The sequence below is a fragment of the Erithacus rubecula genome (genome assembly GCF_903797595.1).
Source record: "Erithacus rubecula genome assembly, chromosome: 19".
NCBI classification, from domain to species: domain Eukaryota; kingdom Metazoa; phylum Chordata; class Aves; order Passeriformes; family Muscicapidae; genus Erithacus; species Erithacus rubecula.
The window spans coordinates 10159482-10176201 of NC_136671.1; the positions used below are offsets into that span (position 1 = coordinate 10159482).

Sequence of the window (16720 nt, forward strand, 5' to 3'; positions counted from 1 at the left end):
AACCTCTGCCGTTCCCTGCCAGATGCTACCAGACTCCCGATTCTTTGCCTCCAAAATGTGATCAAAAATGCAACGTTGTGTAGAAACTCCTGAGTTTCCCCCACACGTGCACATCCCTGTGTACATCCATACACTCATCCCGGGACGTTCATATCCTCTGCATCCTCCAATGAGTGCTCCCCACTCTCTCCCCCACTCCCCCCTCGCTCTCCACGCTGCTGCCTGGTGTTCATTCCCGGTGTCCGGATCCGTGACCTGCAGCAGGTTTCGGGCCAAGCCAGGAGCTCCCAGCCCCGGGGCCGAGCTCCGGAGCGCTTTTCCAGCTCCTCCCTCCCGGCTGCGGCCGTGGGGATGGGCGGTGGCGGAGGCGGGCGGGAGCAGCGCTCCGCCCGCGGGGCCGGCCGGGCCGGGGCGGTGGGAGCCGAGGACAAAGGTGACCGTGCGGGAGCGGTGTCTCCAAGCCCCCTCGCACCATCCGACCCCGCATCCGGCTCACACGGCCACCGCGGCCACGCCCGCGTCCTTGATGCTGGTGACCGCCGCAGACGGGAGGTAGAGTCCAGGTGGGTGGAAAGCCTGGCACGGCGAGGCCACCAGCGATTAAGGGACAAGAGGAGAGGTGGCCTTGTGACAGGGTTCATGCCCACGGCTCTCTGGAGCGGCAGCCAGATCCACGGTGCCGGCCAAAACCCTGCCTGCGTGTCGCGGGGAGGAGCGGCGCGACACGGAAAACGCGGCGCCGGGGAAAGGTCACCTGTACCAGGTGACGTGAGGCACCGGGACAATCCCTGCCTGGGGCGGCTCCTTGGGAAAACCCTCTGCTGGGGGGGAGGGGGAACCTCGTCCCCAGTGAACCCTGGGGAGCCTTATCCCACCCGGCATCCACCGGGCTCATCACCTTATCTGGGAGCGGGCTTATCCCAACTATCCCGGAGCTGTTTATTCACCAGCTCCATTTCCTGGGCGCCAGCGTTGCTGCCAGCAAGAACAAAAAGGCGATGGTTCGTTTCCATGCAATTAAGGCGCAGCGCTGAGCACCCTCTGTCCCCGCAGGGCGCGGAGCCATGAAGCTGAACGAGCGGAGCTTGGCCTTCTACGCCACCTGCGACTCGCCGGCCGACAACGCCGGGTTCCTGTACAAGCGCGGCGAGCGGCACACGGCCTATCACCGCCGCTGGTTCGTGCTCAAGGGCAACATGCTCTTCTACTTCGAGGAAAGGGACAGCCGGGAGCCCGTGGGCGTCATCGTGCTGGAGGGATGCAATGTGGAGCTGTGCGACGCGGCCGAGAATTACACCTTCGCCATCCGCTTTGGCGGCACCAAGTCCCGCACCTACGTGCTGGCGGCGGAGAACCAGGCGGCCATGGAGTCCTGGGTGAAGTCGCTGTCCCGAGCCAGCTTTGACTACATGCGGCTGGTGGTGCGGGAGCTGGAGAAGCAGCTGCAGGAGATGAGCCGGGGGCTGGCCGGAGGATGTGCGGGCTCCCGGGAGCATCCCGCCCTTTGGAAGCCGGAATCTCGACTGCCGGCTCTGCCCGCCGTCCCGCCGAAGGAGAACGGCTGTGCGGTGTGGAACAACGTGCTGGGGGCGGACCGGCTGCCCGACACCTCTGGATGTGCCGGGGACGATGGGGAGGGGAGCCCGCGGCCGCCGCCGCTGCCGCCGCGCAGGCGGGCGTCGAGCGGCGAGGCAGCGAGCGCCGGGCCGGCCGTGGCACAGAGCCCGTCCACCTTCTACCGGCTCCACGAGCAGTACAGGCTCGAGGTGACCCGGCTGCGGCAGGACTGGGAGCAGAAGCGGCGTGGCCCCCGGCCCTAAGCGGTGGCTGAGCCCTGGGAACCTGCCAGGAGCTGGGGCAGGGTGGAGGTGGTCATGCTTGGTGCTGGCCCTCTCCCCTCCTCACCCCGGGGGGTGCAGAGCTGGCTGTGGTGGTGATGGACACCACTAAGGGACACCAGTGCTGCTCTGTGATGCTGAAATGGGCAGCACAGGGGTGCCCTCCAGCCATGTGGGTGTGGGGTGCTCCACAAACTACAAACAAGTCACTAACTGGAAATCGACCACAGCTCGGCCTCTGCTGAGGCATCTTGATGCTCTTGCAGTGGGATCACACCTTGACAACTTTGGGAGGAGGATTTTGGTGGGGTCTCACCCGCCTGAGTGCCCGTGTGGGTGTTCCAAAGTGGAGAGCCTGCTACCGACTTCCCCTCCTGGCCCAGCACAAGGCTGAGGTCGGCTGAGCTCTGCCAGATCCCTCTGCTCCAGCAGGATGTGGTTTGAAATGAAAATATCAGTGAGTGCAGCCCTTCCTTAACAACAGCAGCAGCTCCGCACGCTCCGGGGAGCTGGTGACACCCAGCCCCGGGCATTACACAGGAGCAATTGCTGCCTGCAGCCTGGGTGGGGGATATGGGGGGGGCAGACCCTGGGGGAATTCAGCAGCTGCAGGCACTGGTGGATATTTTGGGACAGCACATCATCCCCATGCCAGCTCACTAAGGGGAAGCATTGCTCGTGGTGGCAAGTGGGAACGAGTGTGTCAGCAGCAGAGCGTGAGGAATGATTCATGTGCCAAACCAGAGCAAAGCTGGAGTCCCATGCCTGTATTTCTCTTATTTCTACAACAGACACTCAAGTTGCTGGCCCAGAGGTGGGGTAACCACTGCTAGAGCAGATGGGAGCAGTCAGGGTGCCCTGGCTTAGGGCTGGGTGGCTCCAGCTCCCTTTGCTCTCTTGGGACAGGCACAAAATTTTTCTACAATAAAAGTTGTTTTAGAACTTCCCTCCTATCCATAGTTCTCATTTGTGCCTCTAAGCCCCTCGGGAGCAAGGTCCAAGTGGGAATTGATTTTAGTCCTCCTCCTGTCCTATGTCTGTGGGGCTGGTCAGGGACTGTGTCACCTGAAGGGGACATGGCCAATGCCAGGGAGCCCTGGAGCCCCATATCTGCCTGCAGGGATGGGGTGAGATGAGATGGGAACATCAGGACACCCAGTGCCAGGGTGGTCCTGTGGCAGAGATGGATCTTAATCAGGACAAAATATCTGTCCCTGACAAGGGTGTTGGTGCTTCACAGGGACCAGGGACTCTGCCCTTGGGAAAGTGGCCAGCACATCCCCATGTCCCTGCCCACACATCCCACCTTCATGAACATCTCCAGCTTCTCTTTAGCACAGGGCTGGCAGAGGTTGGGCAATCGCTTCTTGGGGAAACCGAGGCACAAAGCCAGCCAGGATCACCTGCTCACTGAGAGCCCTGCAGAGCGTGGAGCCTGCTCCTGGCCAGACACAGCATCCCCCTGTGGGATTTGGCATTTGGAGCAGTGCCAAGGGCAGCCAGGGTGCAGCTGCACCCGGAGCACCCAGATGGTTCCGTCCTTCGCCGCAGGGGAAGGTCCTGGTTTCCATGGCAGCTGGCCCAGCTTCTCCAGACTTATATTTGATATCCATCAAATATAAGTCCTTCTTAACATGTTAGCTGACAAACAAGCTGAAACAGATATGCAACATATGGATTTATTAATTCATCAGACACAAACAGCCCTGCCTTGTGTCAGGAGCTGCAGACTCGCTCTGAACAAGAGCCGTGCTGGGGCGTGGTGTCATTGGCACTGCCAGGTTGGACAGGGCTTTGGGCAACCTGGTCTAGTGGAAGGTGTCTCTGCCCATGGCAGTTGGAATAAGATGATCCTTAAGGTCTCTTCTAACCCAAACCATTCCAGGAAAAGGCAGTTTTATGATAAACCAAGCTGAAACTCATGCTGGAGGATGCTGAGCTACTCCAGGTGCAGGAGCAAACCTGGAATTTAATGGGGCAGATCACACCCTGAGCTGGATAACCCCATTTACCACCCTCTTTTTTAATCCCCAGTCACTGGGATAATGAGAGCTCTTGCCACAATCCCAAAGCAAAGCTGTGACTTCCAAAAGTGCCAACACCAGGCACCAGGCAAGTGTGAGAGGAGTTCCCATTCCATCACCTCCAAACAAAACACACCCCAAGGCCAAAGTCGTATCCAACTTCTGTATTTAGTGGCTCTTTACAGAACTTGTTCCTTTCAAAATTGTTAAACAAAGTTCATCGATCTCATAGAAACTTTTGAAGTACAGAACATGAGCCTAACAAAAACATGACCGGTGTGTCCCGCTGGCTTTCATACAACAGGATTGCCGTGCTCAGGGCTAAGTGCTTCCTCAAATCCCATTCCACTAAAGCTCCCTCTAGCACACAATGGAGCAGGCAGGCAGTGGTCACACCTCCACCTTCCACAGCACGGTGGCAGAGCAGCCAAGGGCAGGGGAGGCAGGCAAGGAGAGCCGTGCCCTCGCTCAGCATTGCTCATCCACTACCACCCGAGTATAAAAATACCTTCTATTCTGATAAAAACGTCTACAGTGGAAAATCAGTCAATGCATTGCCTGGGAGCCTGGCAGGGCCTTGGTGGGTGATGGCTGGTGCCCTGTGGGCAGGGGACAGGGCCTGTGTGGGGCACTCCACAGCGTTTAAAGGCATTTTGTTAGCAAAGGCCAGCTGGAGGTGCTGAGGTCAGGGAGGTGACAGGGACAACACTGGGATGGTGCCACCACTGAGCTCCTGCATCTGCACAGGATCAGCCCTGGAAAGCCAAAGCTCAGTGGTGCTTTGCTCAACTCAGAGCTGAGCTTGCCCAATTCAGGCAGGAGCCTGATGTGACATCCCAGAGCTCATCCTGGCATCACTGGCATCCACCACCTGGGGACATGGCTGTGGGAAGGGGATGCTCCTCCTGCCCAGGTGCTCTCCCTAAAAAAGTGCTTCAGCCCCAAGAGCTGGCTGTGATGCTGGAGCAGCCCTGAGCAGGCTCAGCCTGTGAGTGTCTTCCTCACAATTTTTGGGTGCTCACCTCAAGCACTGTTGCCCCAGAGCTAAATCTTGGGGGCTTCATCTTCTTCTTCCCCAAATGGAACCTGGTTGCCATGGATGTTTGCAATAGCATCCTCAAGCATCACACCCAGGCACATTTTCCCATCCTACTCCCAAAATCCCAAGCTCAGGTCGCTTTCTTTGCTTTTGCCTCATTTTCTCTCCCCCTTTGGGAGCTGGCACGAGGCGCAGGAAGCGCGAGGGACGGTGTTGGGACCATGCTACATCTTGTTCCAGAAGGCTATTGCAGACATTTCTACAACATATACAACCACACGGGACATTCTGTGTTACAAAGGCTTCCAAAAACATAAACCACCAGAACTAAATACATACTCGATGGCATCAGGGGCTTTAGAGTCTTCAGGGACTAGGATGCAGTCTCTGGCTGGGGCAGAAGCGATGCAGTGTCTTACAGACAGGGGTGGAAACTGCAAAAGTTTCTTAAATTTGGTCAGTCTCATAGTGCTTCTTGATGGCTTTGCTCAAAAAGTCTTTTCTGTGGGTTGGTTTGTTTTTGTTTGGTTATTGTTTTTTTGTTCTTTATTTGTTTTTAATCTCATCCAGTGGCAAACTACAAGACTTCAGTGTACATTTAATGACACGACTGCTACATCATCTTGATTTTATAGCTATCTTTAATATCAAAGCAGCTTAAGCTGTTAATAAATTCCAAAGTATCCTTTTATTAAAATATCTAAAAGAGGTCTATAAATATTTTTTTGCTTTTTTTTTTTTTGTTTTGTTTTGTTTTGCTTTTCTTTTCTAAAATTGTTCCCAGTTTTACACATTTAAAACAAAGCCAGAGGGGTGGGGCAGCTCCATAGAGGGGCGGTTCCCTCTTTTCCACGGGCGTTCCTCTTCCGTGGCGCCGGCCACTCATCACCTCTCGGTGCACACTGCATTTATCAAAATATATATATATGTAGGGGGTGTATATATAGATATGGGGGGGCTCAGAACTCCCACTCCAGGGCCTCCTCGCGGTTGGCAGCCCGCTCCAGGCGGTGGATGATGTTGTTGAGGTTGGCCATCTTCTCGTGGCGCCGCTGGACGCTGGTGCTGAGCCGGGGGCCGGGAGCCGGTGGAAGAGCCGGCGAGACCGGCCCGGCAGAGGATGGTCCCGGTGAGGCAGAGCCGGTGAGGCCGGGCGAGGAAGCTGCCGAGGGTGATGTTGGGGACACCACTAAGCTGCAGCGGGATGAGCCCGCGGAGGACTGGGAGCTGTCGGGGTGCGGCGGCGGTGGCGGTGGCGGAGGTCCCCCGGCGGTGGCACCGGCGCGGCCTCCCCGCCGCGGGATGCTGCCGGCGCTGGGGGCGGCGGCGTGGGGGGCTGCCCCCCGCTCCTCCTGGGGAGGGCCGGTCCCTTGGGCCACTCCCACCGGGCTGCGCGAGTCCCGCCGGCGGCTCCAGCCGCCAGCATCCCCCTGCTCCTCCTTCACCTTCAGGGGCGCGGCGGCGCAGGGGGGAGAGCCCCCCAGCAGCACGGGTTTGTGATCCTCGCTGTCCGAGTCGGGGCTGGGGAGGGGCCGGCGCCCGGGCAGGGCTGTGCCACCGCTCTGCTCGGGGTCTGTGTCGTTGTCCTGCGCCCCCTCCACCAGCATCTCTCGGCGCATCCGTGACCTGCAGACACAACCGCATGCCATGGCCACTGCACATCTAGTGGATAAACTATCCACTGCAATACCATCTAGGGATGAAACCTGTGCTGCTCCCCAGGGCTGGGCTGCTTTGGGATGGATCCTGTGCTCCAGCAGCCTCCATAAAGCATTCATCCCCCCCTCTGCAGAGCTCCCACCCTGGGTCAGCAGGTGAATGAGAGCATGGAAACATCTTTAGATGCTCAACATGACTTGGTCAAGGTCGCCAACACCACCCACCAGTCTGGGCTGCACCTGGGGACCTCCTGTGGGTCTGCACCTTCCATCTAAGGAAGAGTGATGGGGGAGGCTGGAATGGGAGCAGTGACACCCCCTCTGTGGCACAGCACCATCAGCCCCCAAAACCCAGGAGCGCCCATACCTGTAGTTGTGGAACCAATTGATGACAGTGTTGGTCTTGAGGTTGAGCTGGAAGGAGAGCAGCTCGATGGTCTGCTGGGAGGGGTATGGCTCCAGCTGGTAGGCTTTTTTTAGGGCTTCCTTCTCCTCTGGCGCCAGCACCACCCGTGGCTTCTTGATCTGGAGCAGGCTGAGCTCCTGCGGCGGCGCGCTGGGACTGGCGCACTCAGAGCGGGTGCTGGGGGACTCGCTGTCCGAGCCGGTGCTCATCAGCCCGTACCGGCGCTTCAGGTAGGCTGCAGGACAGGACACCCAGCTGGCACCACTCACCCCCCAGCCCAGGACCCCCCCTTGGCCAGCATCCCGCACCCAGCAGGGCCGTGTCACCCCGTCCCTCACCCTTCTTCTCCAGCTTCTTCATGTCGCGCAGCTTCTCCACGTTGTGGGGGTCGTTGAGCCAGAGCTGCATCCGGACGAAGGGCTCCCTCCCCTTCAGGCTCAGCTTGTGCCACGGCTTGGGCCTGGAGAGGAGATCGGACACCGAGCCCTGCGTCAGGCCCAGGATGCTCTCCCCAAACAGCCGCTGGCCTGGCGGAGGAGAAGCAGAGGTGTTAGAGGGGTTAGAGCAGAGGGACAGGCACTGCAGTCCCCCTGCAGAGCAGCTGCACCCCATTTCCCAGCCAGCATCCTCCTGGAATTCCCATGAGCACCCACAGAAGAACATCCAGGAGGGAGGTGCATCTACAGAATTGGGGTGCTAGATCCGTGCAGTTTTACCAGCAGTTCCCAAAAACCTGGGCAGAGAGAGGGTCCACACCTAAATTGTTGTCCGTCAAGACCTCCTTGACCTTCTTGGTGATGGAGTAGGTGTCCAGCTCGGGGGACATGGCCACAATCTCCTGGATGCCCACAGGCCCTTGGCTGTTGGGATACATCTTCCCGCCCAGGGCAGGTGTCGAGCGGCTCTCGGGCTGCTGGTTCTCCTTGCTGCTCTCCAAGGCCAGGGTGAGGGGCTCCTGGCAGCCCTTCTCGTGCTCTGCAGGGCTGGGGGGCGGCGAGGGGGACGGCTGGGGTTCCACTGGGCTGGCTGTGTGACACACAGAGGGATCAGTGGGGACAGTGCAGGGACACGGCAGGAGCAGCAGAGGCATTTGGGGGATGCCTGTGGCTTTGCCCTCTGGAGAAGAGGGATGCCAGCCAAGCTTCTGCAGTAGCTACAGCAAATCAGGAGATGGGAGTGGTGGAATAATAAAGATACAAAATGCCACTAATATAACACAACAAATCCAGTTACTGGCTTATGTCAGGCACAAAGCACAAGATTTTTGATGTGGCTTTCCTTTTATTTTTGTTTTAAATGAAGGGGGTTGGGGATAAAAGGGGCTTCCCAGGGTCTGGGTGTTGGTGTTGGAGTTGGCAGGGACAGTTCTTCCCAGTGCTGGGGTGGAAGGAGGACAAACCCACTGGGATGCAGGGGATGGACGCAGAAGTGGTGGGGACACTGATGGCAGATGGGGACAGTGGTGTCACTTACCCTGGGAGGGTGTGGGCTGCTGGCTGATCCCTTGGCCCAGCTGGTCTGTCAGCCAGAGCTGCATGCGGATGAAAGGCTCCCGACCCTTCTGTGTCAGCTTGCTCCACGGTTTGGGCCGCGACAGCATGTCACTCACACTGCCCTGGGACAGTCCCAGCACCTGGGCACCATGCAGGTGTCACCCACCAAAGGTGGGGTGCACTCCCCTGGTGCTGGGAAGCTGCCTGTCCTCCACCCCTGTGTCAGGGGAGGGGGAGCAGGATGCCCCCCACTGCCACCCACTGCCCCACAGACTGTCTGGGTCCTCTGTCCCCTGCTGATTGTGGGTCCTCCTGGATACCCAGTGGTATGGGAGGCTGGTCCCCAAAGGGCTCTGCTCAGGGGACTGGGCATTCTGGTGGGAAGTGCCACTGTCCAATTAGTGGCCACTGGGAGACTGGGGATGGGTGAGACCTCCAAGGGGAAACAGACCAGGGAAAAGGACATCAATGAGTCCCAGACTCTGGGTCATGGAGCGGAGGAGATACCAGACCCCCCTTCTCCAGGCTGGTACCTTCTCTCCGAAAATCCTCTGGCAGATGCCGTTCTTGGCCAGCTTCTCCTTGACCTGCCGGGTCAGCTCCAGCGTGTCCACCTCCCTGTACATGTACATCTCGTACTGCTCGGGCGTCAGCGGCGGCACCGTCGGCTTCAGGGTCCGTGGCACGTAGGTGGGGTAGTAGGACAGACGGCCACCAGCGGGCTCGGCGCCCGCTCCCTCCGCCTTCATCTCCGACAGCCGCTGCGGCTCCTCCTCCGCCGGCTGCAGCTCGTCCTCGTTGGTGCCGCCCTCGCCGGGCTCGCCCCGCGGCCAGCCCCGGCCATTGGCCATGCTGGAGTAGCTCGAGGAGGAGGAGGAGAGCGACGGCGACACGGAGGTGTAGGGCCGGCTGAGCAGGCTCCGCTCGGACGCCCAGTGCTGGTCGAAGTAGGAGCCGGCATCGCCGATCTCCGACTTCACCTTGCGGATGATACTCTGCACGAAGGCGGCGGGGGACAGCACGGCCAGGGGCGGCTGCGGCGGGCCGGGGCTGGCCCCGCTGCCCTCCTCCTGCTTCACGTAGGCAGGGGCGATGTTCTGGCTGACGGTGGCCAGCGTGGAGCGCTCGGCAGGTGCCGCGTCCCCGCCGCGCCCGCCGGCCCCCGACTCCATGTCCAGCAGCGCCTGCTGCTGCGCCTGCATCTCCCGCCGCGCCTGCTCCAGGATGCTCTTGATGGCATCCTCCGAGCTGCCGCCGCCCGCCCCGTTGGACACTGCCTGCGATGCCGACGGCGTTTTGGGCTCCCCTGCACAGAAACAGGGTGAGGGCAGCCCCGAGGAGCGGCACGCGGCGTTTATTGTGCGGCCGCAATTCAAAGTGTGGGAGAAAAGTGGTTTATCCCGGTCTGGAGCAAAAGCTTCAACAGCTCAACTCAAAGCCAACTTCTTTTTTGATGATTGCAAAATAAATCCCATTACCAACAATGCGATAGACAAACATGTTTGTTTTCCCTGCCTGTTTTTCCACTGTTCCCGTCTAATTTAATTCTCTGGGATTCTGCTTTCTCAGCAGACTACCTGTTTTAATGTATTTCATTTCTTGTAATTGACTGCGAGAGCAGCTGCTTTAATGATTCCTCGTGCCAGATGGATCCTGAATACTCATTTAATCATCTGGTTTGGGCCAGGGGGGAGGATAAGAGTGCATCCAAAGTTTCTGAAAGCCCAGATCTGAACTCTGCTGCACAGGGACACTTCCATCCCATTCTTTCCAACATGCCCTGAAATTCTCCATGGATTTCAATGGGTGAAACACCCCCCAAAAAAGCCCATTTTTGGGATGGGATCCACAACCACAGAGCACCCAGCCACTGGTACTTGGGTGCTGCTGCCATGGGGCAGAGCAGGGACTCAGCCACCCCTGGATCGACCCCCATGGCAGCACCTACCTCCCTTCTGAGACTCAATCTCCTTTTTTGCCTGCTCCAGGATGCTTTTGATGGCGTCGTCAGAGCCGGTCTCCGGTGTCCTGATCCGCGGCGTGATGCTACCTGATCAAAGAGGCAGGATAACAGCTTTGTCACCAGCCCTGGTTTTACAAGCTCCACTTGTATGTCAGGAAGTGTTTACTGCTCCTCATGTTCGGTTATTTTTAGGGATGCTGGTTTGAAGACAAATGTCACTCCTGATTAGTTACTACCAGAGCACAGGGAGCCCTGGTAGCCCTGGCTGCCAGCTCCAGCCTCGGGCACAGCATCTCCCACCACCCTGCTCATCCCAACCAAGGGCATCAGCAGCAGAAATACGGGCACAGGGAGCATGTCCCCATCCCTGGCACTGTGCCCTCCTGGCTGTGCACAAGTGTTAATGATGAATCAGACCCAGGAGATAAATCAGAGCCCTCCAGGCTGAAACCAGCAGGTGCATGGACTGTGGGTGTGTATTGTCCACTCCTGGTGCCACCAAAGGGACTTGAGTGACCAGATGCCACTGCTGAGATGTCAGCAGCAGCCACTGTCCCCAGAGATGGGAGTCACCATCCCATGGCAGTGCCAACACCACACTAAGGTTCTGCAGCACTAAAACTTCATTATTTTAATGAAATATTCCCGAGAACATTGATTCATACGGCAGAGAACAGTCTAATGAATAATTAAATGGCACTTGTCAGAATAAATGAGTAAAGCACGTCCTGGGATGCAGCTTCCACAGCCATGGGTTGTGTTAATTGCTGCTGTTTGCCAGGGCTCATCCCAACTGGCAGCCAGAGAAAATCCCGGGGTGCCACTGATGGGAATAGTGCCACAGTCTGGTGAGCCCCCCTGCCATGGCAGGGTGAACTGGGGTGCACTGAGAGGAGATGCTGCAGCACCCCAGGACAGGACTGGCTGGCCAGGGCCACCCCAACCACTCACCTCTCTGGCGCACCTGGATTGTCCTCAGGGCCAGCACGTTCTGCTCGTCGGAGAGGAACTGCTTCATCTTGATGAACGGCTCCTTGCCCTTCACCGTCAGCTTGTGCCAGGGCTTGGGCCGCGCCAGGATCTCGCTGACAGAGCCCTGTGACAGCCCCAGCACGTAGTGCCCGAACACCCTCTGCCCGATGTTGTGCTTCAGCAGCTGCTCCTTCACCTGGAAGGCGATTTCGGCCGTGTCCAGCTGCTCCTCCTCGGCGGCGCTGCCGGCGCTGCCCTCGGCGGGCTCGCCGGGCGGGCTGGTGGCACTGGTGGCTGGCGCGGGGACGGGGTGCACGGTGCTGCTTTTGGCCCCGAAGAAGGAGGAGGGGAAGGGAGGTCCCCCGCTGCTGCTCTCGCTCTTGTAGCTGGGCAGCGAGAGGTGGGAGGGCTTGGGGTCCCCTGAAAGCCGCTCGCCCCCCGGGAAGGGGGACAGAGAGAATGTCCGGGGACCATCGGGGGCCAGGACGGGGCCAGGCAGTGCAGGGAGGGGAGTGGGGGAGGCGGGGTCGTCAGCAGGGGCGTGGTGAGGGGATGGGTACGGCTGCTCCATGCTCAGTGAATCCTTCCCCGACTCGTCTTCGGAGTGATCCTCCTCTAGAGATGAAGGAGAGAGAGGGAGACACACACTAGAGTCCTCCTGGCCACGGCTCTGGCACAGCCCTGCAACCAAACAGCTCCTGCCTCAGTTTCCCCAGGTGACATCCCACCCTACCACAGCCAGGACACGATCTATCCCTGCCACCCACATCCCCATGGATATTCCAGGATCCCTACCAGTGCTGGCCAGCAGGCTGGGCTTCTCCAGCAGGTACTTCTGGGAGGGGTAGAAAGCCTCCTTCCCCAGCAGCAGGGCCTCCTCCGCCTTGGAGATGCTCTGCAAGGAGCCAAGGCGAGATGGGGACAGGCGGCGGCGGCACCGGCGGCAGGGCTGGCACAGCCCGGCCAGCGCCTCGGGACGTGCCACAGCACTTGCCTGGGGGAGGCTGCAGCCAGCAGAGGCCACCTTCATCGCCTTCAGGATGCTGGGAGGGAGACAAGGGGGTGACACGGTGGCCGTGGCCACGTCACGGCTGTGGGAGCGCCGTGGGTGCCGCTCAAGCCCTACCTCAGCTCTGTTTTGATCTCCTCATAGTCTGCCTGTGCCTGCAGCTTCTCCTCCAGCTTCTGTGGAGCAGAGGAGGGGGGTCCTTGCAGCCAGACCCTGGTGGGGTCGCACACGAGTCCCCCACCCCGCACGCCCCCCGTCGCACCTCGATGGCCTCGTTCTTGGCAGCCAGCTGCCCCTCCAGCTCGGCGATCTGGTTGGCAGAGGATTCCTCCAGCTCCTGCAGGGAGCTCTGGAGGTGCTGGACGTCCTTCAGGAGCCGCAGGATCTCCCGGTCCTTGGCAGCCAGAGCTGCCTCCAACCTCGACCCTGAGCACATGGAATAGTTCACTTTGTCCTGCTGGGAGAGGGGACACTGTCAGCTCCCGGCCGCCCAACTGGGGGACAAGGGCCACCCTCCCCCACTAAACTGTCCCCACAGCAAGCAGATGAGCCAGAGCTCAGCCTGGTGCACTGGGGATTGTGGTGACAGAGCCCTGGGGAGGGACAGACCTTCCTTCTGCCCTTAAAAGTCTCCCAGCTGCATTTTAGTGCTCTGGGGGTCCATGTCCCTTTCTCCATGAAGGACACAGCCAGTGCCACCACCTCAGGGTGGAAACACTGCTTGGGAATTTTGAGCTTGGAGTTTTTGGGGCAACCTGCATCAATGTGGTGCTCCCAAGTGCAATGGGATGCTGTGGCTGTGACAGATGTGATGCTCCTGGCCCAGGGCTGCTCCTGGCCCCAAAGGATGCTCCTGGCCCCAAAGGATGCTCCTGGCCCAGGGCTGTTTCTGGCCCCAGGGATGCTCCTGGTCCAGGGCTGTTGTGTCCCCAAAGGATGCTCCTTGCTCTGAGAGGTGCTCCTGGCCCTGGGGATGCCCTCACCCCTGTGCTGCCTGTTGGGGAGCAGCATGCCAGGCGCAGGGAGCTGTTGACAGCCGCCAGCTGCTCCCGCAAACTCTCCACTTCCCTCTGCGCCGCCTCCGCCCGCTGCAAGAGAACAGCAGCAATCAGACCAGGCACTGCAGCTCATCCCACCCCACACAGGCTCCAGCACCTGCCCCAGCCTGTGCCTCTCCTGGGCATCCCATTCCCACCTCCAGCATCACAAGCCCAGCCCAGGTATTTAAGCTCCCCCCATGTATTTAATGTCCTTGTGTCCTAAAACAGTTCCTGATCCAAATCCTTGGGCACTGGCTGCAGACCATCTCCAAGACATTGGGGTTTTTTTCCACCCAAAATGATGGTTTTGTTTATACAGATTGTTCTTTAGCCCTCTTTTATTATCCACATGCATTTATTCGTATCTACATTTTCAGAATTAAATAAAACTAATTAAGGGGAATAGACAGGACCAAGAAGGATTACACTGGAATCTAATACAGGAACAGTGTGGGTTGTTCCCTAAAACACCCCTGAGAGGCTGGAGGTGACAGGTGCCAGCTCCAGCAGCCAAATGGAGCCTGGCAGAATCCCAAACACACCCTTGACCCCACGCATGGGCATGGGGTCCCAGCAGGGGGAGGAAACTCGAACTCTCCTTTGTAGGAATTCCCAATCCTGGTGCCTGTCAACCCCTTATCAGTTTTGGGAGAGACATCCAGGTCACACAGATACTCAGGGTGCATGCAGCATCCCAGGCTCTGCAGGGCCAACCCCACCAGCTCCTTCAAAGTCAGCTCCTGGCTCACCTGGTTGGCTTTTTCAAGGTTGGTCATGATCATGGCGACTTCATCTGCCCTGTGACAGAAAACAAGAGGTGTGGAGGCACAGACACAGCCCAGAACACGGGCAGGAGGCTTAGGGATAAGGATCCTGCTGTTGGAAATGGTGTAACTTTCAAAATATTTTTGTAACTTTAGTCAGAGTCTTGTTTGTCTTTGCCCAGGGGGAGGGGATTTGAAGTTTCCCTTCAAAAGATTCTGTTCACCGGGGAAGAATTGGGAGTAGCCAGGAGATAAACAGAAGATAAGCAAACATTAACAAACATTTCCCTCCTGGTGGGTGGAGACAACTGGTCTGGGAAAAGGTCGGTAAGAGAACCAAAGGATGATGACCTAATTAGTATCAAAGTTAAAGGGATTAATAGATCGAGTAATAGGAATTGTGTCATTTGGATGTGAATTTCTGTGGGGTTTTTATGTAAAAATATGTGAAAGGTCTGGTAAAGAACCATGTGTGATTGAATTTTTCACTGCACAACCCAGGCATGCATGAACGACATAATTTCTATAGGCACATCCTGGCCAGAAAAAAGTAATCCCTTGGTTCTCCAGCACTTAAAAGATGTTGGAGAATTTCTGTTTTTCCCACAGTTTTGGTGATAGCAGGACTCAGGATGTTCCTGCACTGACTTGAAGGATCTCAGCTCCTCAAGGAGCACCACAGAGATGTCCCAGTGCTGCCAAAAGTGGCTCCAAGCTCAGTTTTGAGCACAACCCAGCCCTGCTGGGAGCTTACTTGGACGCTGCCTCCTCATCGTATTTGCAGCGCAGCTCCAGCAGCTCCGTCTGGGTGGCCTTCAGCGCTGGCAAGATGAAGAGGAGGGTGAGCTGTGGGGTGGGGGCTTGGCCCTCCAGGGTCAGCAGCCCCTGTCCCAGCCCCACTACCTGCGTGGAGCACTTTGATCTTCTCCTCTGCCTCCCCCAGCCGAGCGGCCAAGGTGACCTGAGCTTCCTGCAGGCCCCTGTGAGAGATGGGGATGTACCCAAAATCACACAGAGACCCCTCACAGCATCCCCTCCTCCACTCCATCACTCACTGAAGCCAGGAAAGACCCACCAGTGGATACCAGTGTGTGTTCAGGCCATGTTGCCCCCCAGTGTTAAGAGGTTTATTACCTCAAGTGTAAAAAAATTCACTTTGGGTAGAAAATGGTCCCTGATCCCAGAGGCTGAAACCCTAATGAGGAGGGGGATGGCAGCCCACCCCCACCTGTAATTAAATGGAGGAGGGGGAAGCAATCAGGGAAAAGTTATTCTGCATTATTTATAGCCCGCACTTGCCAGGAACTTACTCGCAGAGATCTGCAATTTAGGGTTTAAAGATTCTTCATTTGTTTCCCGGCGCAGCGTGTTAAGGAATAACAATGAAGGCAACGAGAAGGCCGGGAGCCTCCAAATTAAAAGGTCATCTAATGAGGTTCATCAGCACCCTGGATTCAATCATTAGTCTGAGCAAAGCCAGGGATACTGCACAAGGGGACAAGAGGAGGGACCTGGTCTGGCTGTGCCCCAAAACCACCTGGGACTGGGGATGGACAGACAGACGGACACTGGGAGAGTCTGAGACGGTGTCAGGTTTCTGAACAGGATGTGACAGCTCCTAACTGGACAGCAAAGGGAATGAGAACGGGGATGGACAGCCAGGAGTGGGGACAGACCCCTAAAACACCCCAAATCCCGGCACTCACGTACTTCTGCTTGTCTGCCTCATTTCTGAGCAGCGAGCTCTCTGCGCCCGGCGCTTTGCCGTCGGTGCCGGGGAGCGGGGGCTCTGCTGCCGGCGATTTCCCCTCCCTGCGCTCTGCGGGGGGACACAGTCACACGGCTGCGGAGGGGACAGCAGCGGTGTGGCCAGGGGGCAGCTCCTGGGACACACCCTGCATCCCAGGGATGCTCAGCGGCGGCACGGCTGCTGCCACCCTTGGCCAGCGGGTCGGTACCTTTGGCGCTGGCGAGCTCCGGGTGCTTCTTCCAGGGCCGGCTGAGATCCTTCAGCGGCGGCGGCGGCTCGGGCTCCAGGCGCTGGAGCTGCTGCAGCCGATCCTCCAGGCTCCGGGCAGCCTCCAGCACAGGAGCGGGGTCTGCGGGAGGCGGGGTGGGCGGTGAGCAGCGGGGATGGCGCTGTACGGACCCCCTGCCACCTCCACGAGCCGTGGGGACACTCCGGGACACGCCTTTCCAAAGCCATGGGGACACGCCAGATCCTGCCCTGGGGACATCCTGAGTCCTGCTTTTCTAGGAGCCATGAGGACATTCCCACATCCTGCCTTTCTAGGAATTGTGAAGATATCCTGAATCCTGCCATTCCAGGAGCCATGGGGACATCCTGAATCCTACTTTTCTAGGAACCATGGGAATATCTTGCCTTTCTAGGAGCCATAAGGATATCCTGAATCTTGCCATTCCAGGAGCCATGGGGACATCCTGAGTCCTGCTTTTCTAGGAACCATGGGGACATCCTCAAGCCCTGCCTTTCTAGGAGCCACGGGGATATCC

At 58.2% G+C, this 16720-nt stretch overlaps 2 protein-coding genes across 11 annotated transcripts in view; one reads left to right on the plus strand and one right to left on the minus strand.

Moving 5' to 3' along the window:
• Positions 1-359: 359 nt before the first annotated feature.
• On the plus strand, positions 360-2789 carry PHETA1 (PH domain containing endocytic trafficking adaptor 1). 2 transcript variants are annotated; one of them, XM_079323080.1, is made up of 2 exons: positions 360-563; positions 1054-2789. In XM_079323080.1, exon 2 carries the CDS (start codon positions 1065-1067, stop codon positions 1818-1820), a length of 756 nt encoding a protein of 251 aa, XP_079179206.1. In that variant the 5' UTR covers positions 360-563; positions 1054-1064; the 3' UTR covers positions 1821-2789. The 2 variants fall into 2 exon arrangements, with proteins under 2 accessions (XP_079179206.1, XP_079179205.1); XM_079323079.1 differs by lacking the exon at positions 360-563 and adding an exon at positions 584-763.
• A 1222-nt stretch (positions 2790-4011) lies between these two features.
• CUX2 (cut like homeobox 2) overlaps positions 4012-16720 on the minus strand; it is a 59023-nt gene continuing 46314 nt past the window's right edge. For 3 of the 9 annotated variants that reach the window (XM_079323073.1, XM_079323072.1, XM_079323070.1), the window contains 17 exons: positions 16165-16305; positions 15917-16025; positions 15110-15186; positions 14961-15027; positions 14192-14240; positions 13386-13490; positions 12665-12859; positions 12520-12578; positions 12189-12436; positions 11373-12008; positions 10407-10508; positions 8992-9764; positions 8439-8598; positions 7722-7991; positions 7304-7492; positions 6927-7200; positions 4012-6527 (listed from right to left, as the gene is read on the minus strand). In XM_079323073.1, the coding sequence (XP_079179199.1) occupies positions 5861-6527; positions 6927-7200; positions 7304-7492; positions 7722-7991; positions 8439-8598; positions 8992-9764; positions 10407-10508; positions 11373-12008; positions 12189-12436; positions 12520-12578; positions 12665-12859; positions 13386-13490; positions 14192-14240; positions 14961-15027; positions 15110-15186; positions 15917-16025; positions 16165-16305 (4121 nt within the window). In that variant the 3' untranslated portion in view covers positions 4012-5860. Of the gene's footprint in view, positions 6528-6926; positions 7201-7303; positions 7493-7721; positions 7992-8438; positions 8599-8991; positions 9765-10406; positions 10509-11372; positions 12009-12188; positions 12437-12519; positions 12579-12664; positions 12860-13385; positions 13491-14191; positions 14241-14960; positions 15028-15109; positions 15187-15912; positions 16050-16164; positions 16306-16720 lie in introns of those variants that run through there. The other 6 variants (XM_079323075.1, XM_079323074.1, XM_079323071.1 and 3 more) reach the window with 6 other exon arrangements.

Bases quoted from the DNA above. Each gene is read 5' to 3' on its own strand.
- PHETA1 (XM_079323079.1), top strand. From the start codon at position 640: ATGCCCACGGCTCTCTGGAGCGGCAGCCAGATCCACGGTGCCGGCCAA. The intron at 764-1,053 runs GTGACGTGAGGC...CTGTCCCCGCAG, and splicing joins GGAAAGGTCACCTGTACCAG to GGCGCGGAGCCATGAAGCTG.